Here is a 24888-nt window from a genome sequence, read left to right on the forward strand (position 1 = left end):
TTTGTAAAAATCGTTGTATTGCACTCGTGCCGTCATCTGTGATTCCTTGAATTCTATATAATAATGGTAGAAACTTCCATCGGGTTAGCAAAAACTGTCTTTGAGGTGTAGATTTGTACTGCCGGTGCGGACACAACTGCTGGTACAGACGTAACTGTTGATACGGGTACAACGGCCGGTACTGACACAACTGCTGTCGGTGCAGTAACAATTGTTGCTGTGTAGGGGGTCTGAACTGTGTAAATCTTCGATGTTGCAACCACGGGTACAGACACGCACGACCTGTAAACGGCCGCGGAATTGGAAACATATACGACAGACATCTTTACGAAGGGGGTATACTGAGGATTAAAAAATTGCTATTAAAAGCTGTGCAAATTTTGTGTTCCGTAAAAGGCGTTGAGAAATTGGGAAATCTTCGGTGTGCTCAAAAATCGTTTGTTCGACTCGTCAGGTATAATACTATAACAATTGTTGGAGAAAAAAGTTTTAAAGAATAAAATAATGTAAAAAAAAATTGCACAAAAATTAAATGTAAATAAAGGAAAAGAATAAGCAAAACAAAATGGAACAAAAATGAAGTTAAAAACTGTCTACATTTTTTTCGTGAATTATTTAATTTTTTAGCTAGCTATTTTTTAAAATTGTAAGGAAAAAAAAAAAAAAAAAAAATAGCTTTATAACTTTTTTCGTGGGGAAAAGGCTATTATTCTTATCTTGTTCTAGCAGCAGCTTTTCAACAACGGTGTAATTTTGCTGGAAAAGTTACATATACTTTTGGCAGCTTTACTTGTTATATGATTTCCCGCATTTCTTTGCTTTCCTGCATGCAAATAGGTAGGTAGTTTTTTTTTTTCAGAAAGTAGCAAAATTTGGCTAGTAGCATACAGCGAAATGTTTTTTTTTTTCGCAAATATAGCTATTAATACGAAAATTTGCAGAAAAAAAAAATTTATTAACGGTCAAGGTAATTTTGTTATTTTATTATTTTTTTCTTTTCTTGTCTTGCTTGTTTATACCACCGTGTACCGCTGAACTGGGAAGGCCATTTCCAAGAAATTTTAAGCTAATTATTTTATAACCACTAGGACCAGAACTCACTTTTGATATTCTAGCAAAATTGACCAGCGCTGAACAAGCTAGGCTTAACAACTACACACAAGTGTTTTGTTTAAGGCCAAGCAGAAAAGAGCTTATATTCTGAATTAAATTTTTTATAATCTAACATGTGAGTTGATTCAAAAATGGGGAGAGTAAAAAAATTCAATAAAACTCCTCGATATATATAAGCATGTTTACACGTGAAAAAAAATCACACAAGCGTTCATAAGTTTAATGAGCAAAAACGAAAGAAGTGAAAGGAATGCAAACCAAGGAGGCATGCATATGCAACATGCTTTTCAAACATGTCATGGAAGGAAATCCATTTAGAAAAGCACACACGGATAATTCGATAATTAATATATTTTTTTATATATGTAAACATATTAGTAAACGAAAAAATATAAGCAATTTTTATGGTCCCCTCTCACATTGTTTTTCCTCTCCAATAATAGACATCTTGAAAGTTATTTCATTCGTTTTTCATAAAATGTTTCCTGAAGATTTTTTCTCTTCCCCTTGATACTATTTCCAACTGGTTAATGTCCCTTCTTAGCACTAATGAAATGGTCATACCTGAGTAGCACCCTTTTGTAGACGTACATAAAGACAGAATTCACCGTCAATTGTATACTCCTATTCCTCTTCATTAAATTTCTCTTCATCCTTCCCAATGCCTACCATATGTCCACATCTAATTTTAAAGGATAACAGTCGTTACGGGCGAGGCGTACGCGTAGCTAAGACATACTTGTGGGGAAGGGATAACTTGAATGTTTTTAATAATCGGTATGGTTTGTGGAATCGTATACACAACTGTTTGTGGCACGACACTGTACGTAGTTGTGTAAACAACTGGCGCAGGACGCACCGTCACCACGGGGGATATCACTGTTGCGAACATTTTCTAAAAGGGGGGAGGAAATACACATAAAAAAGTACGTGTGCATTGGCGTTGCGTGCATCTTCGTGTATTATTAATACACGAGAAGTTGTTGGATAAACTGCAATTGCATAATGTAGTGATTTTTACGCGGATTAGAGGCATATGTATATACATATATCTGTTCCTTTTTTTTTTTTTTTTCCTTCTTTTGCTCCTCCCTCGATGAATGCCTTACTTAAATAAAGGAAGGGTCTATTTTTATCAGGGCAAACTAAAATTTGGCAGAAAAAATATGAGCTATTTTGAAAAAAATCTTCGCAGGGTGATGAGGCATCAACTTTTTTTAAAAAATGTCAATTTCGCAGGGGCTACGTAAGAATTGCAGTAATGTATAATTATAATTCCTATAAAGTTTGAAAGAGCAAAGTGAGATGAAGTTCCTTTGTTTTATGAAGGGGGGGCATGGCTAATGGGTTTTCAAAATGAAAATTGGGCCTTCGCACGACAAAATCGATGTTGCAAAAGGGTACACGCGAGTGAATATATATTTGTGTAAATATGCATATGTATGTATTTACATACACGAACCTGTCTACGCCTTTGCCACAAAGCGGGCTCATGCTGTTTTCCCGTGGACAGTCGTCAGCAATATTCAATTTTTGTGAATTAACTTCCGTAGTTGCAATTTAACTGGAATTAATGTTGTTTTCGCAGTTTATTTGTGGGGCTAACAAATTGTTAAACAAGCAGGTGTTTATAAATTTACATAATTATATAATTGTGCATTTATACAATTATGTACGTGTGCGTCAGAATTGTACATCCCATTTTCATGCCTTCAAGTGATTTATATAGACATGCATAAGCGCAGATGTCCGTGTCACATGCATAAATCTGTTCGTCCTTTAAATTTCACATTTTTTTTTTTTTTTTTGTTTCAAATTAAAGCATTCTTTTTCAGAAATAAATGAATGCAGTTTTTTCATTTTTCTTTTTCCCTTCTTTTCTTTTATATTATCTGCATGTGCATGTAGATTCTTGTTTCCTGTTTAAAGAAGCTAAAATGGCAGCAGTTTAAAAAAATATATAAATAAAGGGAACGTACATTTTGAAATAGCCAGCTAATCCGAACAAATACAGTCTTACGTAAACACACTAACTTCCTTCAAGAAAAATCACAATTTTACATCCATACTTTGCATACGGTTTACGCTTCATTTTTTTTTTTTTCCTTTTAATTTTGATAAATTATGAAAAATATGTGTAACTTTGCAGCTACGTAAGAAGGAAACCTCACTAAGGGAAAATTTAAAAAAAGACGCATAATCACACGATGCGGAAAAGTTGCAGAAGTGGGGTGGAAAAAAAATGCAACTTAGTTGTAGAGGCCAGTTTTTCCGTAAATTCAAGACAGGGAGCATTATTTTTGTAAAAACGATGTACTCATTCGAAAAGGAATCAGTATGTAGTAGTCCTACGCAACATGCAAAAAAGAAACAAAAAGGTTAATTAATTTTTTCTGTTTTTATATTGTAGTAATTATTCTTGGAGGGGAACCTCCTAAATGGAATCACTAAAATTGTAAAGGTTGCAATCAGCTATTTATTGCGTATAACTAGACGTGCGACACATTCAGGAAAACGTTAAAGACTTTTTAACTATGCGCATGAGGTAGAGGTGTAACCTACTGATGGGTGACTGAGCATAGTGCTGGTAGCCCCTTTTGCAGTCAGTGGAAATTATCGGCACTCTGCTTTTGTCGCACAGAAATGTTAAAGGTATTTATGTGTATTACACTTATCCTTTGCACAATATGGGGGTGTTGTGCATACCCCGGTAGAAGCGCATTTCCCTTTTAGCCGTTTTAGGGCTATCAATCGAAGGGGAATTTGAACGAATTCATTTCTCCTGCCAATTTGGTCAGAAGGGGTTGTTCTGTATTTGACACATCCCCCCTCCATTGTCTTATTATTCCTCTTAGATAGTGCTCACCATAGATACATTTTCATTCTCAGGTCTGCACCTTTTGAGCTTGCCTGTTCGTTTTTCCCATCTTGGAAAAGTAAAATGGTTAAAGGTGAAAGGATGGCAGCCTCATAATTTGGTCAAAACAGTACACAACATATTGTGGCACAGTGTAATATGGGAAGTTAACGCTAAGTTTTCATTTTAGCAAAAGAAATGGCATGTATAAAAAAGTAATTTCACATAATCCTGTGTGTGGTGTGGTAAAAATTCAGTTGCTCCCTTTCGATGGGGCTACAAATTAATTTTAATTTAACTATTTTACCTTTTTGCGAATGGCTAGTACTTTAATTTTTTCATTTTATTGTTCATTCCGTTCGTAAAGCGCCCTGTAATGAGCAGCGTTAGGTAAATCCTATTCAGCGCAAATAATGAAAAACTTTTCTAAAAGGTGTAAAAAGGGGGATGTGCGAAAAGGATGCTTAAATGGGGCCGTCCGCAAAGTATAAAAAATTGGAAACACTGGAAAAATTGACAAAATTGGCAAAATCAGCCAAACTGACCAATTGACGAAACTGGGCAAACTGCCATAATTTTTGTACACCCTGTGAAATATCGTGGTCCTGGAGAAACAAGCTGCTTTGGTTCACATTTGAGTACACCAATGGAAGTTTGACGTATATTCTTGCCAACAAGAATAAGCGGGAATTTTCTTCTTCTTTTTTTATACTTTTATTTGAATAATGGGAAAAGTGCATAAAGGCGACAATTCTTGGGGAGGTGCTTTACTGTGGAAATATAAAGAGATCAGAAGTTCGGGATTTAAAATGGTGCCAAGATATCGTGTATGTATGCATATAAAAATATTTGCACAGCTGGGGAAACAGAAAAATAAGCACTTGACAAATGTTAGTATGAATGCTTACATCGGTGATACGGAAGCAGGTTTTTTGATTGCTTCGTGAGGTATACACTTTTTTTTTTTTTTTTTTCTCTACGTTCAACCTATGTATAAACTAAATCGCGACAAAGTAATTACCACTTCATTGTGATTATGCTTCCTCCTGGCGGTACATTATGCCACCATCACCCCCTCCCGCACATTTAATGTTACTACGAAAAAAAAAAAAAAAAAAGTTAACAAGATCGTTTTGTGTTTCCTCTATATAGCGCACCCTAAAAAAGAGTTGTGAATTCATGTACAATTTTGTGTACACAGAACAAGGTGGATAATCAGCCCCTCACACCACTTCCCCGCAAAAAAAAAAAAAAAAACACACAAGTTGCAACGGGCAAACGGGAAGGTGAAAAAACGACACGCGAAAACTGTGGTAACAAGCCAATACTTCAGAGTACACACTTGGGTGGGTATACACACGTACCGTGCGACAGCTAGCCAAAATGAGGAACTTGGTTCAAAAGTACCTCTGCAGGAGGAGCTGCTTCCCCCGTTTCTGCACCAAGAGGAACATTTGCACCCTAAGTCAGAAGAGAAATTTCTCTGCATATCAAATATACACGGACGGGCTCATCCACTCGGAATTCTCAACCGAATTAAAAACGACAAATGAAGTGAACAGACTTCCTATTTTCCGCATACTAGATACGGAAGGGAATTTATTAGACGGTCATAGTGCTCCCTTTAGCGATGAAGAAGTAGTGAACCTATACAAACAGATGGTTGAGTTTTCAATATGGGATGAAATATTTTATGGCATTCAAAGACAAGGCAGAATTTCTTTTTACATTGTAAATGATGGAGAAGAGGGGATCCAGTTTGGGTTGGGAAAAGTTCTCACCCCAGATGACCACCTATACTGTCAATACAGAGAAACAGGCATTTTACTGTCCAGGGGATTTGATTACCCTGACATTATTAACCAACTATTTGGGAACAAATATGATGAAGGGAAAGGAAGACAAATGTGTATTTGCTACACTAGTAAGAAATTAAACATACACACCATTACAACTCCTTTAGCATCCCAATTATCTCATGCTGCCGGTTGTGGTTATGCCTTGAAATTGAAAAATCAGAAAGCTGTTGCTGCTACGTTTTGTGGGGATGGTTCTTCATCGGAAGGAGATTTCTATGCCGCTCTAAATTTTGCAGCCGTAAGAGAATCCCAAACCATGTTTATTTGCAAAAATAATCTCTATGCTATATCTACTTCTATAAAAGATCAGTACAGAGGTGATGGTATAGCTCCTCGAGCACTAGCTTTAGGTATAGAATCCGTTAGGGTTGATGGAAATGATTTATTCGCTACCTATTTAGCTGCAAAAAAAATGAGAGAAATTTGCACTGAACAGTCTAAACCTGTCTTTATGGAATTTATGGCCTACAGATATGGCCACCATAGTACCTCAGATGATTCCACGCTTTACAGACCAAAGGAAGAAAATGATGCTTGGAAAAAGGATGGGGTCCATCCAATAAGCAGACTATTCCTTTACTTAAAGAATAAAAATTTGTACACAGAGGAGGATGACAAACTGCACAGAAAAGCCGTCAAAGAAAAAGTTCTCAAGGAATTGAAGAAACATGAAAGCATTAAGAGGTACAATATTGTAGGTGGCCTCTTTGAAAATGTGTACCACGAGGAGGACTGGAATTTAAAGGAGCAAAGGGAAAACTTTGAGGAGTTTTTCAAGCAACATAAAAACTGCTACGACACGTCCAAGTTTGAAAGTTAGTTGAGCTACTCACGTCGGCGTATCGGCCAAAGCAGCAGTACCTGTTTCGCTTGTGCATCATTTTTTTCACCTTTTTGCGTGAGATTGAAGGGGACTAAGTTGGGGGACATTGCGCACCCAGAAAGTACGTGCGTACGTCTGCATGTCTCGTCCCAACTGGTTGCAAAGTGGTTCCGCCAGAAATCACTTGCATGACCTAAAAATTTAGGGAGAACAAACAGAGCAAGCTCACCTAGCATTTTTGTTCTCCCTTAATCACACCAAACAGCTATTTTTACACACTTCTGTGTTCCAACCAAACAGCTTTCAACAATTTGCCCTTTATGCGCAATAACGGCGAAGCGATTGCATCAAATGCATTTTTTTAAAAAGAAATTATGCGATTCATTCAAAATGTACCACGTGAGACGCACGCAATGAGGCGGTGTCCCTCGTAGTTGTGAACAATTCAGCTGCAAGCATCGAAAAGGAGGTTTTCCTCGTTTAAATGTGCTCCAGTGTGTTCATGCAGTCGTATGCACCGCTAGTACATATTGCATGCATGAACCATTTTGCCCTACGGGATGAAAAACAATGGAGTGAAAATATAGACAACCAATTTGCATGTGCACAAAGTTGCCAAAATGTTTAAGACGGTTCGCCAAAAAAAAAAAAATTGCAAATTTGTGTAGATGTAAATCGTGATGCACATCTTTGAAAGCACCCAATTGATGGCCAACAGGGATCTTCAAAAGGGAATAAACTGCCCTTTTCTTCATCACCGCTTAACTACAGAGTTGCCTTCTCTTAATGAAGGTACCACACCGGGGGGGGGCAACTCGCTGCAGGCAAAATATGTGCACACATGAATCCCCTAATTAGAAAAAACGTTCACGACTTTTCTTGCTCCTCAATACACCTTCCAGTATTACATGAAAAAGGAAAAATAAGAAAAAGCGGAATGCTTACTCCCTCACCATTAGGTTAAAAAAAATAAAATAAATTCCACCTTGCACACATTCGCTAGCAGCAAACGTGAGAGCGATGGGGATACCCAGTTCGTCACTTCTGTATACATTTACAAAATTAAGTAACTCAAGTTTGGAAAAATGAACGAAACAAACTCGCAAAAGGGGGAGGCGGTTTGTCGGCTATGCTTCCGTACCTCCCCCAATGATGCTTTTTGACAAGTGGACACGTAAAAAAAGAAAGGAAAAAAAAAAAAAAAAACATAATGTAATATAACAAAATTGCAATGTGACAGAGACAAAACAAAACAACAACACTGATGGGAAAACCCCGCGGAAACAATGTCAATTTTGCAAATTTTCATGAAACGTTGCAATGGAAATGTGACCACGTCGTTGTGCTCGCGAATGAACGTGTATTAGCCATTTTATATTTTTTTTTCATCTTTTCATCACACACACAAAAAAAAAAAAAAAAAAACAACGCTTCTCCGCAAGCGCACTCAACTTAGCGTCGAAGAAGGGTAACATACCGCTGCCAGTGAAAGGAAGACTGTTCAGTAGTTTCCACTAAATGGGTACGGTGAATCATCCACATGTTACAAAAAAATGAAAAATGCTCGTGTAGTTCTGCAACAAATGTATGCCTCCACCTGGGCAACTTTCCTCCTCTCAGAAAATCTGGCCGAAGGAGAAAGTGCTCCCCTGTCGGTTTCTCCGCCTGTCAGACCGATCGTGTGGAATGTATCACGGTCGCTTCTCCCCAACGCATATTATCCATTCCTCTCCGATGGACGTCCCTTTCTTCCATCTTCTGAATCCCCATCGTGATTAGCATTTCCCTGATGAGCCATCATCCCAAAGGGTAATATCGACTGGACATATTTGTAGTACGAATTATTCTCCTTCCTGCTGTCCGACATGTACCCACGCGAAATGTGAGACTCCTTCGAATCGGACAACGAGAAAGAACTACCCTTGCTGTTACTACACGAGAGCTTTACATCTGACTTTGATTTAAAACTTGATAACCTAACAATGTCCAAAGAGTTTGAGGAATTTTCGTCCCTGTTTCGACTCCCCTTTTTGAAACACCTTCCATTTCTTGAACTTCTTGAACTTCTTGAACTTTTGGAACTTTTCTTTTTGTTTAAGAACTTTTTCGAAAAATTTTTCTTAAATTTCTGGCCCCGTTCTTCGAGGTATAAGCTACTGTACATGCTATCGCCCAGCTTACTGTCCATGTCACTTCCGGAGCTCATCACCTCTCTGTGGATTTCTTCGTTCTCCTTAACGTGGTATTTGCTCTTCACGTAATTGCTTAGGTTATCTGAGGAAAACGACAAGCTGGGCGTTTTCACTTCACGACGCGCATTCCGCGAGTTTAGCTTCTCCCCCTTGTCCTTTTTACTTTCCTTCCTCTTCGCACTGGTGATGTGTCTAACTTGGTCAAAATTTCCACTTTGGTGTTTCTTCTCCGCTGTGGCTTCTTCACCGCCTGTCCCTGAACTCTCCTCATATGTGATATTCACAGCTGAGCCACTATCGCCAGAATTGCCGCTTCCTTCTGAGATTTCCTGATTAGACATGCTGTAACCAAAGCGGGGGGAATTTTTCTGCCCCCTAGGGCTGCTCTTATCGAGATGATTTTCACCCAGATGATTCTCCCCCTTGTTTATATTGCCACCGCTGTATGGCCTCTTCGTCAAAGGGTTCACTTCTGAGTCCTTTTTTTTTACCTCCTTCGTGATGTTTTCATTGGACACACTCATACTGTTTGCAGTTTCGATGCGACTGATAATACGCATCGGGAGGATTGCCTTGCCATTTGTCTTCTTCTCACCGTCCCTCTGCTGTTGCTCCTTCACTGCACCGTTTGCCTTCTCATCATTCAAGTTTACCTCCGTTTTGATGGAACTCCTTTTCTTCTCCTTCAGTTTGTTTATATAGGAATATAACTTATCCACCTGATGACTCATTTTTCGTTTGGCGAGGCCTTCCCCCTTTTTATTATTGACGTCACTATTTACCATGAAGCTCTTCGAGAAATACATTTTCCCATGTGTACTCACCCCTTTGGGCCCCACCCCTTCGTGACCCTTCCCTAATATTTCTTCATCCATATGCTCATCATTAGTTTCGTTGGAAGCGACACTGGGTGCACTCTTCAGATTCACTTCGCTCATCCGCGTGGACATTTTTTTGGACTTCTTTTTCGATGGCTTGAAGCTAAACTTTCCCAAATTTTTAAAGAATTTATTAAATTTATTTTTTTTATTCTCTTTTTTTATGGAACCTATGCTCGAGAAGTTGTCGTATTCCTTCACCCCTTCGTCTACCTCCTCTTCTTCCTCATCATGGGAGTAGTACGAAATGTCCGAATGGGTAATGGAGTTATTTTTTTTGCTTCTATTTTGGTGTTCCCCCTGGTGGGCGTGATTATTTTGTAATTTTTCTCCCCCCGCTGTTTGGTCATCCGCTCCTATTTGGTCTGCTACATTCTGCGCGTTTACGTTGCCTTCACCGTCACGGCTGCACTTCCTTTTTTGCTCCCCCAGTGGGGCTGACCCATCATCCACAAGAGAATTCGCCTTCTTATTTACCACGCTGGACGTTTGCTTGGAATTTCCCCCTGAAGTGATCGAGTGGTCCTCCACAAATGAGTATCCCTTATTTAGCTCATTCGCTTTGGTTTTTAACAAGCGACGTGTGCTTTCTTCCATGTGGCCGTTAATTTGACTTACCAATATGGGTTCTCCTGCCTTAGCCTTGCCATTTTGTGTGGGTTCCTTCGTTCCTTCCTGCGCACCTGTTCCCTTGCTCCCTCGCTTCACCTGCTGTTTTCCCTGCTTGGATTCTTCCTTCCCTCCATCCTTCACCATGCTGAGACTTTTCCTAGCACCCACATCACTGCTAACATTCGACTTTGCCAGCAGTTCGCAACTTTGTTCCATGTTTAGTTCTTCAATGGACACGATATTTTCCTTTCCCTCTTCCAAGTGTAGATGGTCCCCCACTTCCTTTTCTAAAATTTCGTACTCGAATTCTCCGTCATATTTGTATTCTTCCTCATCAGAGGAGGACTGTCGGTCTGAAGGGTTGTCCCTTTGGTCTAGGCTTCCCTTTTTTACCTTGCCCTTTTCCAGTGTTGATTTTCTGTCATGCTTTTTCTTCTCCCCCCTAGTGGCGTCTTCCTTACCCTCTGCGCGTTTCTCCTTTTTCTCCCCCTTTGCGGACGAGTCGGACGAAGATTCATCACTATCGGAGGAATTCTCCTTGCTTTTTTTTTTCCTGTTCAGATAAAAAATCTTTTTAAAGGTACTCATGTTACTCTTTTTGTTTTTTTTTTTCTTTTTCTTTTTGTTATATTTACTTGAGTCCACAATTTTGGAATACTCCATGGGGTAGCCATCTTCATTTTGTGAGCTGTTCGATTTTGATTTAGATTTGGCTGCTGATTCGGTGCTACCCGACTTGCTTCCAGAGCTCTTTTTGTTCTGTTCACTTTTGAAGAAAAAGAAGCTGTCGAAGAAGGAACCGTGATTTTCCTTTCCCTTTCTGGTTGACCGTCCTATGCGTACACCTGAGCTGGAACTGCTGCTACGATGGGAGTTACTCCTCCTTTCAGAGGGGCTTTTTCCACTACCTGGCTCGCTTCCTATGTGGGAGCCGCTCCTAAGCTGAGAGTCATTATGCAGGTACGAATCGTTGGAAATGTAGGAGTTGTTTAGCCTATCTGGGTGGTTGCTACGGACCTCTTCCCGGATGTTGTCTTTATCGTTCTTCACATTCGTATGCCCATTCATCTTCACAGTTGCATCTTCCTTCTTCGCCTTGTCTCCATTTTCTGCAACCGTTTGCTCCTTCAAATTAGTTGAATCCTTCACCGAAGTGGTGCTCCCCTTCTTCTTGTTCGACTCCTCATTTTCCTTCTTCAGTTGAGAACCGTCTTTAGCACTATTCTGCTTGTGGGTCTTCTTATTAAAGCTATAAATTAAGGACTGCATATACCCCTTCTTTTTATTGGCACATTTAGTACCCTCCGTGTTGGTAATGGAGTTCTTTTTCCCCTCCCCGTGGGTCAAGTTGGCCTCTTCATCATCACTAATCTTTTCTCCATACACGTTGTACTTTTTAAATAGTGAACTGATCTTTTTGTTGTCCCCCTGTGCATTTAAAATCTTTGCGTATAAATCTTGGTAGCACATAGAGCTCCTCTCATAATCCAAAATAACGTCATAAATATTTTTACTAATAACATTATTTGAAGTAAAATTTTTTGCCACTTTCTTTTCCATATCGCATAGCTTCAAATTCATTAGACCTTTCATACGTCCGCACCACAATTCTTTTATTTTCTTGTTTATACATTTTTCTAAGTATTTTTTTTTCTCCTCCTTCAGCTTCTCCAAGTCGACATTGCTACTTATGTACTCCCTCTGAAGCTTCAAATCTATCCACTGCCACTTGGAACAGTCCTTAACCCACTTTTCAAACAGCTTAAAGCTTCCCCACTTGTCGTTAAGAAAAGCCTCTAACTTCTTTATGTCTTCCTTGCTGGATACTATTTCGAATCCGGTGTACTCCATTGGGTTGGTCATCTGGTCCGGCGTACCACTCGTGTCTGCAGGATGAATGGCGGTAGGGGCGGTGGCTCCCGTGGAAGGGGTGCATACAGAATTTTTCACGTCATTCCCATTGCCCAAATAAACACTTCTCAAAGGGTCAATGTGTCCCCTTTCGATCATATCACCATTCTGCACGTCCACACGAGAAGGTACCGTGAACCCACCCGCATGACTGTTCCACCCCACGGGTTGAGTAATCCTTGACCTGCCGTCCATCTTCTCCACAACGAATACATCTCCCCGGTTAAGATCATTACATCCAATTGGATACTGCACATAGGGGTTGTTCCCCACCATGAGGTTGCCATTCGTGTGGTCCGTAAAGTTACCCGAGCTTCTCACTTTATCTAGTCCATTACAGAATAGAGAACATTCCTTAGCAACGCCCCTCATTAGATTATTACTGCTGCTTTGCATTCTGCGACCATCACTCTTGCCATAAATATAGCGAAACCCATTTGCGTGATATTCATTGTTAACCACTGCAGAAGTGGCCCCACCATAATAACTGTTCAAGTGATCCGTGTAGGTGCCCCCGTTTGGTACCTTCAAATTAGACACATAAGAATACGGTTGCTGAATTTCCTTCCTTGAATAACTCACATCTATGGGCGCGGTGTGTGAAACGACTTTGTGGGTTCTAAAATTGGAGCCATTCCTCCTGGGCACATCTCCAACCACATAGGAATGATTCAAAATGGTGGTAGACGGTGGATAATTTAGCATCTGTTCTGAATTTATCAAATACGTTTTATCCACACCGGCAGCAGTATTATCACCAAATGTTACGTTCTTATTCACCACTTGAGGTGGAGCCATATGGTTATCCTTCCTCGCGTTTCCTAAAACGCAGAAATTTTTAAACTTGTTTTGATTTACTCCCTCGACGTGCACACTATCGTATAGGGAGAAAAAGCTATTCAAGTCCTTCTGATATTCTGGACACATGATCTGTTTCTTCCTCTGCTCCGCTTCATATTTGGCGTTTTTCCCATTCGTGGGGTATATCTCACTTGGATGTGGCAATGTGCATACATCATTTATGGCCTCAAAAATGATATCAACCACATTTTTCTTCAGATTATGAATATCGTCGTTCATATTTTTCACTTCTTCATAGTAGGACTGCACTTCTTCCTCTAGACAGTACTTAAGCTGCTTGTATAGAAAGCTCAACATAGTTTTTGCAAAAGTTAGCTCGCCATTCTTATCCACAATTTTTTTCATTTCATCCAATTTGTTATATACTATTTTTCTTATCAAGGCGTTAAATTTCTTCGTGTCATATACACAGAGAATTAGCTCCTTCAATTTTGTATTTATATATTTAAATTTTAAAAGATCCAATGTTATGTGATTTAAAATAATTTTATTTATATCATCCTTCACGGTGCTATCTTCTAACATGTCGTACTTTGTCCTTAATTTATTTTTTCGGATGTCCTCTATCAATATGTCAATTATTTCATTTTGGAAAAGGAGTATATATTTCAAATCATCATATATTCTTTTTACATTTCCCTTTTTCTTAATTTTGTCTATATCTATTTTTATTTTTTCGATTTCCTTTTTTAAATCTTCGTGTGGTTCAAAATTGTAATTTCTGTCCACTGCCTCTGCCTCGTTCTCCCCATTCAAATTTTCTCCACTCTTCTGCTTTTCAGCCAGTTTGTCCTTCTTCTCATTTTTAATCTCCCCCATGGAAGACATTTTTTTTTTTTTTTTTTTTTATTTTCATTTTTTTCCTACTCTCTCTTGACATTTTCTTGTCTACACTTTTACTCTTTTTCTTCGCCTGTCCCGTTGGTGATTTGCCCACATGTTTGGCATCCCTTGGGCTTCGTTCCTCTACAATTTTATCGGACATGTCGTCGCCTCTGTTTAGCTCACTGAAGGACAAGTAGTATTTCTCTTCGTCTACGTTATTCGGATTCGTGAGCACACAATTCGAGTCATATATTTTCGAAACCGTCTCTTCCATTTCTTCCGATTTTTTCTTCTTTTTAAAAATTTTCATAAAATTGTTCTTCGTGAGTTTCTTTTCCTTCTGGTCGTAGGAGGGGGGTTTCTTCACCTTTTCCTTCACTGTTTCGCTCTCTCCTTCCCGATCCTCTTCCCCGTCCTCCTCCATCTGGGCAATGGCGTTCGAGCTGTCCAGCCCATTCATCTCCTTCATCTCCTTAATTTCCTTTTCGTACACATTCTCCGTTCTGAAAAAAAACATGTTTTCGTAAGTTAGCAGATGTACGTGTGCTGCATTTTAACCACCGCTGTGCGAACGGACAGACGGTGGATTCTTATCATGAATCCTTCACAAGCCAGTACGCACAAATGTGTGTAGGTGGGGGAAGAGCATCCACTTGCGCAGATGTAAACAAACGTGCATACACACACGCATATGTATATGCAAAAAATAGAGGGGGAAGGATATCATCAAAATTATGCTTGCGCGAGTCTTCACCATTTCTTTATCGGGAAAGAGCCAGGCGTTCTTTGGACCCCTTCGAAAAACTATCTCAAGTAAAGATCATAAAAAAAAAAAAAAAAAAAACTCCCTCACAGTAAACGTAACACGCAAAGAAAGCATAATAAAGTAAACACCGCCTGATGACCCTATCATGTTGCTCATTTAGGAAGTAATAAGACTGCACAATTTCCACAAGAGACAATACTTAAACGGAAAGTGTTGGGTTCAGTCGCGGACGGATACTATGACCCGCAAAAAGGGTACCTTTTCATTCTCATTCATTTTTTTTACTCTATTTTAATAATATTATTTTATTCTATTATTCCTTCGTTTTGTCTCTTCCTCGTGTGAAGTTATACCAAACGGTATTTAATAGTGAACGATGCAATGGAAATGCTTTATGGGGGGGCACGCTCATTACGCTCCCGTGGCACAATTAAAATAGTTGCCCTTTTTTCCCCTGTAACACTCATTTTTTTTTCTTCCTCGCAAGGATTCCTAAGCAGTAAGGAATGCGCGCGCCAAGTTCCCGTCTCTTCATCGAGACAAGGCCACAAAAGTTGTGAATACGCTTATATGCAGTTAAATACGGTTAAATGCCGTTTTGTTGTCCAATCACATAAACGTTCACAAAAAGGAAGCCAATCACACTTCCTCCAACATATATCTAAGACCATTTTGAGACAACATCTACGTAACGCGTTCATGTGTACTTATGAAGGCATTTTAATCTACACACACGATGCGTGCACAACAGGTACCCGCACAGGATGAACACCCTCCCCCATGGGGTACTACATAAGACATAAACGTTGCAGTTGTACTTATCGTTTTTTTTCTGTTTTTCTTACATGTCGCTTGTGCCGGAAACATCTTGAGTCTTCTTGGAAGTGTCTAAGTTCAGCGAATAGCTCATTATAATTCGTTCTTTTTTATTTCTTTTTCCTTGTCTGTGCGTTCTCCTTTCATGTAGGATTATGTGTCATCGCAAAGTTGTTGCTTGGGGAAGGCAATTTAAGGAACAATTTGACTCCTTCTTGCGCTTCTCTTAAGCATAAACGACAAAAGTAAAATAAAGCTGAGTTTAGCGGTAACGTAGGGAGTTTTTTAATTCCCATAAGGTAGAAATATATATATATGTACGTGACTAACTCGTGACATATGCTATTTTCCCACAATGTTCAGGCTATAGCTGATGGTAGGAAAAATCAAACACAAACTGCAGTTTTTGTTTCTTTGCTCGTTTCGTTTTCTTCCCTTTTCTACTGTGCGTAGAAATAACATTCCCCCTCCCTAAGTTTTTAACTGCTCTGCTGAAACGTTGTAAGTTCAGTTAATTCTTGCGAAAAAGGAGAGAGGGTCGCACAGTCTGGGCCAAACAAATTAGTGAAGAAATATTTTTGACGCAACGGTCTTTCGCGCGTTATGAGCGAAAACAACAGGAAAAGGCTTCACAAAAAGGGCAAACGCGAGCAACGTAAACAAAATTGAGAAAATTATACAAAACACACAAAACTAAGGGATTTATACAAAGTACACAAAAGTGAGGTAGTTGCACGAAGCACACAAAACTGGGGTAATCGCACAAAGCGCACAAAAGTAGGGGAGTCGCACAAAGCGTACAAAACTGAGGAAATTATACAAGTTTTGAAAAACCGTTCCCAAATGTGCGAAATTTTTCTAGCACATTTTTTCCTAGGCATGCTAAAAGTGAATGGTTCGCCCAGACGCAAAAAGCGCTAATTATGTCACCCGGATTAACCAAATTTGGTGAAATCTTTGACAAAGCAAAACAACATTTCTGTTTATTTACAAAAACTCTCTTTTAAATCTCTTTCTTTAATCTACACTTGAATTTTTATTTTTGACAACTACAGATCTTTACATTTGCTGCGTACACAAGTACAAAAATGTGCAATGAATGCGCATAAATAGCCGTTGTTTTTTTTTTTTTTTTTTTTTTTTTGTAGATATAGCCCGTACAGGCAACATAAATACCTTTTTGGCTAACTTTGAAAATTTTGAAACCAACTTGGCATTTCTTTCATCAACCTTTTGTACTTTTTTAACTCCATTAAGTGATTTTATCGATCCACAAACGCAGACTTATCATGCGCCTCTCAGTGTAACGGATTTTTCAACTTTTTGAAGGATGGAAAAATGGACATTTCACGCGTTTTTTGTATGAACTTCAACAATTTATGTCAACCCTTTTCCGCCCCATTCGTGTGATGAACGGATAAAAATTCCTTAAAACAGGACAAATAATGCATAAAATGGTGAACAAAACGGAAAATCACGCAACAAAATAAATGACACACCAACAAATCGCCTGTGTTAATCACCTTTTCCTTTTATGTAATGTCTGTTATGTTACGTAACGAATAGTGTACACATAAGCACATGCGAACGCTGTGTGTGTACTTTTTTGGTTTAAACTGGAATAGTGTACTTTGGTTATATTCGCAAAAAATGTGCAATTTTTTTTAAACCCATAATTTGGGAAAATATACGAATAAAAGCATGCGATATATGTGTTACGGCGACACTTGCACGCTGAATAAACATTCGGAGGACGCACACGTTACCATCATTTTTCGTTGCATAATTAGCAAAACGATTTTGCATCATATGCATTTATTAATCACTACCGCGCGTTTTAAAAATATCTCAGACGAGCATACAACGACGCTTACACTGTTATACGTTCTTTTCTTTCGGCTTTTCTCACCCTCCACACGATATAGCCAAAGTTGTAAATTCCATACAGTAAGTAAGCACATGCGCCTCGCCGACATAATCATCTGCAATACGCCCCTTCAAACGGTTAGTAGAATTATGGTTGTGAAAAATCCCAAACGTGCGCCATCCTGATGGCTCTCGCTACGGTGACATGCCAAACAAGGCACAATTCTTATGTAGAACATTGTTATATGTATATACATATATCGCACTGTTTAATAAACCCCCAGAGGTAATGAACGTGACCAGCAAAGTGATGGGGGGAAATCAGAAGGTACAAAGTTTAACCCCCTACTTCTACATAGGCATGTCTGCATTTTCACTGTAATACTGGCCTCCACATCACTATGTATATACACAATTTTGACTCAAACAAACCCTTGCGTAACAGAAATAGTGGAACGTTTCGTAACACCCCCCCCTCGGTGCATTGCTAATTCGCCATGTGGCAAAATACCTCAATGCGGAGGTAAAAAAAAAAAGAAGCTCCCACACAATACTACATAACACGCGTTGAACTCCTATCTGCCTGAGTGGCAATCCCCACAATTACTGTAGGAACGTGCCAATGGTAAAAAAAAAAAAAGAAAAGACAATTTTTTCCCTATTAATAAGTCCTTATGGAACATTCTAATGTCATGCTGCCAAAGTAGCACATAAAAAAACGGAGGAATGGTACGTTCTCTTTAACACCCCGAAGACGTGCAATAATGGTGACTTGGCATGCCCTTACGAAAATCTGCACATGTAAATATATCGCAACACATTTCCGTTTTGCGTTGCGGCCCGAATTTCAGTTCATTGTGCAAATATCATGCATGCCAAATGCGCATATGTTTACTGCGTAGAGGATGTCATTCCACGTTGCTCTTTTCCTTTTCTGTTTCATTCTTTTCCCAACAGTGTTAAAAGTTAAACAAACAAAATAACATCTTTGAGCAGTAAAATTGTTTTTACCAGAAAAAAACATAGAACATGTTCACTTCACCACGTTTAAGGTCGCGTGATCCGCAGGCGATTTAGCAAAAATCGTGAAAAGAATCCTTAACGTATGCATTAAGGATATGTTTATTGTTTATATGTAGGTCACATAAATATGCAGTATATACGCCATATATATATCTTCACTGCGAAGATCCCACGAACATAAACTTTCTGTTCCCCACCGTATGCACGTTGTAGAAGGTGCTGCGGTAAAGGTTGCTGCCAAAATATGCGCGGAAAGATATATTCCTTATACTTTAGAGAAATGCGTAAAAAAGTTGCTTAAGGGAGAAAGCGGGTCATTGTTTGAGCGATCGTTTGTTTTGCTTCCTACCACGCAAACGCTTCCTACTGCACTAACTACCTCTTCTTGCTTGGAATCGGGCAAGGGGCAAAGGTAAAAACGTGCTTTAAATTTTACAGCATGTTTGCAATGCTTATATAAATGACGGTATATATCACATGTAAAATGTAACATGCCCAGTATTTATTATGTGAAAGGTTATATTCATATGCGCATAAATACAGTATAATATAGCACAAGCAATTTCTTACATATGCATAGGAAATTTTTGCTTCGCGTAGAGCACTGCATTACGCACTGTATATATAGTGACGCATAAAAATTGCGAACTTATTCGCCCCCACCCACCACTGAGCAAACACATTTTTTTCTGAAGCGTTCCCTTTTCCCTCACTCATCGGGTTTTTATGGCACTTCTTGTGTTTAACATTGCTCAAAAAAAAGCGAGTGGAAAAACGTAATTTCTTGTTACCATCAGCTTCCGCGGAAAATGTCACTCGCGCAGAAAATAATATCGCGGCGGGTATATATGATCATTGCGTTTACGCGTTTATCACATGTATACATGCAATACCATTATATATATACATGTAATATTTATTTGCGCATGCTTCGTATGTATAATATGAAAAAATATATAAATACAGCTTACATTTACATGCTGTATATATGCGTATATTCCTTTTCCCACCATCGGGGGCTGCCCTGCGAGTAACTTGTTTGCATGTTTTATATGCGTTCAAGCGTTTGTAATGTTACCGTGAAGAACCAAAACAAACAAAAACCAACTTGCGTGAACGCATTATGTTACCCCATGTACACCTCATTTTTTCTATAAAAAAAAACATGCGTGTTTTGCATGGTACATGTAACATACATATATACAAATAACGCATATATAACGTTCGCACGTAAAATCGCTTTTCCATGTGGTGCCACTTCGTAATCTCCACATACATGTATGGCATCATATGCATATAAATACATATATAATAAATGCATATTTATACTCTATGTTTATCTTCACATCATTGCGTTTTAATATATTCATCCATCCATTCGTTCGTCCGTTCGTTCGTCGTTCGTTCGTCGTTCGCTCGCTGGTTCGTTTTATTTTTTTTTCCCTAGGAGTTTTTTTAAAATAAACGGAAAGCAAAAATAGAAGGAAAATTCGTTTTCCATTTGCGCAGTTCTTACATCCCTCATGTTTACATATAATTTTTTTCGCAACGCCAGTGATTAAGCAATATTATTTACAATTTCTCAGGGTGGCACAAATTGCGTTCGCCTCTTTTGGGCCTTTTAAATCAGCAAACCTGTAAGTAGTACCAAGCTTGCGCCTTGCGAATACCCACGTGTACATGTATACATACTTTATGCAACCCCTCACTTGTGCCATCTTTTCGCAACAAATACGCACCATTAATATGCAAATGCGCATATGTACAGTATACACACGTAAACTATACGCACATACAGTATACGTACGTATAGTATAAATATGTACATGCCTTTTTTTAATTAAATTTTTCTCCATATACGTACCCCCGGTTGGTGTTTTTTCCACAGCTATTTTATGCTTTAACATATTTTTGGCACGGGGATTGTACTTTCGAACGTACCCACGGACGTACATTTGTATAGGCAGATTTATACAGGCACATTTATATAGGCACATATATATATACGTACATATTACGTCCATTCACGTTTACAAGTGCACATATGCTCGAACGTGTTTGCATGAACGCATACATGTAAAGACGTTCGAGCATATGTGCGCCTGCACGAATTTCTACATGTACGTATACCTGTTCGCCTACAATTTGCTAACCCATCCGGATAACGTCAAACACCAGAGAGAGGAAAAAGGAAAAGAACAAAAATGAACTGCATGGATGTAAAGAAGGAGAATGTCCAGAGCAATGAAAAAAACTTGAACGAAGTAAGTCAGAGCGAATACGTGCATGCGTGAAAACGTACTTATGTGCGCATGGGTTTATGTGTCCATTTTGTGCCCACCCACGAAGCTGTTTCGTGTTGTAGCTTACATTTGCGGTTACTCATGTGCACCCCTTTTCCCCCCCCCTAGGCCCAAAACATTGCAACTACGGATGGAAACAATAAAAAGGGGAACGATGGCGACATGAAGAGGTAGCAAGAAAGAAAAAAAAAAGGAATTGTGCGCTATATGTGTGTACATAATATATATGTGAACACAGCAGTGACAGAATGTGCCACTTCGGGGTTGCGCTTTTCCACATGCAAGTGCGTACTTTTAATGCATGCAAAATTTAAATAACGCGTGGCCGGCTTCACCACATGTGTTTTCTTTTTTTTCTTCTACCCCTCCTATCCTACGTATAGTAATAACCCTGGAAACAACAGCGCGTCTAGATCGTACAACCAGCAGGGATTGACAAACAGCAAGCAGAGTAGCAACCCGCGAAATATGGGAAATGAGTATAATAACCAGAGTAGCGGCTCAAGTTACATGTCTAGGAATGCAAATAAATCTATCGAAAGCAACAGTTTTTCTTCCATGAATAATAAGAGCCATGTAATACAGCAAGGAAACTGGAGGGCAAATGAGTACGGCAATTCACGAGGCTATAGAAACAATGTCTATTACAGTAACGAATTGAATGCCAATAGGAACAGCCCAGAAAGATCCAAATATCATTACAGTAAAAATATGAGCAGCTCGGATAATTCAAGGTATGGTTATGGCAGGTATTATAGCAGGAACAGTTATAGTAAAAATTCGTATAGGAATGACTCCGTTGTGAAGAATGTAAGCTCCGTAACCAGTGCAAAGGGTGTGAACAAGAACATTAACAATAATAGTAGTAACACAAATAATACTGTTAGTGTCAGTAGCGGTACGCCCTCAGCCAGTAGCAACAGCATGAACAACCCGAACGGTGTGAATATCGCCAGTGTAGATAACCACGCAAATAATGAAACAATGCTGAACAATCAGAACAAGGCGGAAAAAGCAAATCAAAATGAGTTCACAAATGGGGAAGGAAAACTTAACAACAATTTTAGCAACATGAATAATAAGGACTTTTACGAAATTGCAAATAAGGATAACCAGATTACAAAGTCGAGCATGCAAAGTGGTGACGGCACGGTTAACTATGGCACTAGCCCATATGATAGGAAGAATATGAACTACAGGAACAACCAGAACAGTGGGAATTCTAAGAATGAGGGCAATAGTAGTGGCATGCCTAGTAGAAATATCAGCGTGGATGGAGCAAATAAAAATAGTTCGGCTGAATTTAATCCCAACCAGAATTATAACTCGACACAAGCGAAGTATACTGCACTGATGGAAAATAATGCGAATTCGACTACTGCTAGGTTAAACAGTCCATCTGGTAGCTTAAATAACTCATCATTCTACAAACAGAAGTATGAAAATAACGCTCCCGTGAATGGCGCTAATCAAGGGAAGAATGAATATCTGCCTTATGCTGGGCAAGGGGCAAACAATAAGTACTACGCACCGTACAGAGGAAGCAACAGTGGTAGTAATGATAGGGGAAGCGTGAGCAGGGTAAACTCACAGAGCGCCGTCTACATGAGCTACAATAACCAAAATAATAAGGGCAATATATACAGTAGTGAAAATGCCAACAGGAATAGACTAAATTATGCCTTCAATGCGAACGCCAGAAATGTGGGTCAGATGGGCACAAGCGGAAATAATGCATATCCCGAGAAGAGCAACCCTTCCGGTGTTAACCGAAACGGCATGGATGCAACAAATAATTCTTACCCACACTCTTCAGGGAACGCCAATTTAAATAATCAGGAGACCTCTAATGCGAACCACTTGAATAACATGCCTCCCACGGATGATGCAAATTTTACCAAAAGGGAGTGTGAAAACGTGGATAATAATAATTACGCACCCCCTGTGAAAGAGGAAGGAGGCTACCCTTTTGAAAATAAAACCGATACCAACACGAATGGAAATTTTAACGCTCAGTCGGATTTTGCTAACAAAGGAACAACAAGTACTTTCAACAAAGAAAGCGTGGTAACAAACCCAGGCGTAAATAGTAAACCCATTTGGACGAATAACAGTGTGGCGAATAGTAAGAACATTCTTCCTGGAGGAGCAGGACTTGGGGGAAGCATCAATAATAAGCCCAACATGATGAACAGTGCAGGGAGCCAAAAGCATAACAATGAGGAAGAGGATAATGATGACTGGGGAGAATTAGGGGAAGACAAATATATAGACATTAATTCCATTATTAAAAAGAAGAATGTTATTCTGAATCAGCTAGCTGATATGAATATGTCCAAAAAGGGAAACGACAAGAACAAGAAAAAGGGCAAGGGGAAGAAGGATGATGAACAACCGTTCTTCCTGCCAGGGGCAGAGGCGAGTACGTCACTTGGAGAGAAGAAAAAAAAAAATAAAAATAAGAATAAAAATGCAAAGGGGGGGGCTGGTAATAATAAGGAGAAAGAGAACGACAAAGGTGCGAAAAACGCCAAGGATGCAAAGAAGGGAAATACCTGCAGCGAAACGGATAACAAAATGAACGAAGTAACCGCAGCAGATGATCGAGCAAACGAAACGAATGATAAAGCCGTTATGAAGGACAAAACGAATGAAGTTGATAAAAATGATGACCCACAGCAACAGCAAAAGGAGGAGAAAAAAGAAGTGACGGAAAAACCAGCCAAAGCTATATACGTATTTAAGAGAAAAGAAAATATGTCCCCCCTGGAGTATATGGAAAGACAAGTAAAAAGTCTTCTGAACAAATTAACGGTGGAAAACTTCCCAATCATTACAGAAAGGATGTGCCAAATTATGGACTCACGAACCAATACAGACGAACTTCAAACTGTTGTAAATGAAGTTATTAACAAAGCTGTTTTGGAACATGACTGGTCAGAAATGTACGCAGATGTTTGTCAAGCGTTAAAATGGAGATCGCCAAATTTTGAAATGAAAAAAAAATCCTCCTTCGAAATTGCACTATTAAAAAAAATCCAAGAAGAATATGAAAATTTACCAAGCACCTTCGAATCGACCATGAAGGAAAAATTAAAAAATGACGAAAATGAAGAAGAGCTAAGTTTTGTGGAACAAAAACAAAAGAAAAGATTATTTGGAATTGTAAAATTGATAGGAGAATTATTTCAAAGACAAATTGTATCCATATCGATAGTAATTAGCATAGCACATGATTTATTAATTGCTTTTGAGGAACCAAAGGAATACTGTATTGAAGCTTTCCTTCAGCTAATTTATTCTACTGGATTTTTTATTGATAAGATGGAGAAATATAAGAACATTTTAGATACCTGGTTTGGTCGACTCAAAGAATTGCAAAGAAAAAAAATGTATTCCAAAAGGATAAAATTTGTAATACAAGATGTTTTCGATTTAAGATTATCCGAATGGAGAAAGAAGACACATAAAGATACAGCCAAAGGATTGAATGAATTGAGATCCCAACTCGAGACGGAAGAAATGATGGGAGGATCCATTCATTTGGCACAACTCGGAAATATTGTCATTGTTGGGGAGAGACATAATATCAGGAACAATGAATCCTACTGCAAGTACATGCAGGAACAGGAGAGACTTAGCAAAGCAAACCAGAGAAAGTGAAATTTGTTAGCAAATCCAACCTGCGGGGGTACAAAGGGGGAAACAGAATAAATATACAAACGGTTGTGACTTACCACAAATTGCTTACCTATTCGTAGCTCACAGCAGCACCCCACCTTACCCAGCAAGAGTTCTATGCCGCATTTGTGTTTGTATTCGCATGAAGACACACGCATATTCTGCATATGACGGGTATGCACACCTCAAATAAAAACGCGTGTAAAGTAAACACTTTGTTATGCACGCTATCTTGATGCAAATGCCGCTATATTCTGCGCCTTTGCGTCAAGCATGTCATTGTATACCCAATTTGAGGTATGCATTTTCACATGTGGAAAAGTGCAAATCGCTATGCGCTCACATGTGCAATGGTGTGCATCCCATGTGCAAATAACGCGAGAGAAAAAAAAATACCTGCCAGGTTATGCTGGGATGTAATTATTGTATAGTGCAATATCACCTGTCGCTTTTCGCATAGTGCAGCGTCGCCGCCGTGTAGTGGCGTTCCTGCCCACCTTGT

The 24888-nt window shown here is 39.1% G+C and overlaps 3 protein-coding genes across 3 annotated transcripts; 2 read left to right on the forward strand and 1 right to left on the reverse strand.

Moving 5' to 3' along the window:
* Window positions 1-5353: 5353 nt before the first annotated feature.
* On the forward strand, window positions 5354-6649 carry PCOAH_00038490 (Branched-chain alpha keto-acid dehydrogenase; the record flags this gene model as incomplete). The annotated part of the gene is made up of 1 exon (XM_020060640.1): window positions 5354-6649. One exon carries the CDS (start codon window positions 5354-5356, stop codon window positions 6647-6649), a length of 1296 nt encoding a protein of 431 aa, XP_019916228.1.
* A 1720-nt stretch (window positions 6650-8369) lies between these two features.
* Window positions 8370-14448, reverse strand: PCOAH_00038500 (Uncharacterized protein; the record flags this gene model as incomplete). The annotated part of the gene is made up of 2 exons (XM_020060641.1): window positions 8370-13901; window positions 14044-14448. 2 exons carry the CDS (start codon window positions 14446-14448, stop codon window positions 8370-8372), a joined length of 5937 nt encoding a protein of 1978 aa, XP_019916615.1.
* A 6158-nt stretch (window positions 14449-20606) lies between these two features.
* On the forward strand, window positions 20607-24368 carry PCOAH_00038510 (Uncharacterized protein; the record flags this gene model as incomplete). Its single annotated transcript, XM_020060642.1, has 3 exons — window positions 20607-20666; window positions 20814-20875; window positions 21089-24368. The coding sequence occupies 3 exons, from the start codon at window positions 20607-20609 to the stop codon at window positions 24366-24368; spliced, it is 3402 nt and encodes a 1133-aa protein (XP_019916916.1).
* Between the last annotated feature and the right edge of the window lie 520 nt (window positions 24369-24888).

The sequence above is a fragment of the Plasmodium coatneyi genome, chromosome 12 (genome assembly GCF_001680005.1).
Source record: "Plasmodium coatneyi strain Hackeri chromosome 12, complete sequence".
Classification (NCBI taxonomy): domain Eukaryota; phylum Apicomplexa; class Aconoidasida; order Haemosporida; family Plasmodiidae; genus Plasmodium; species Plasmodium coatneyi.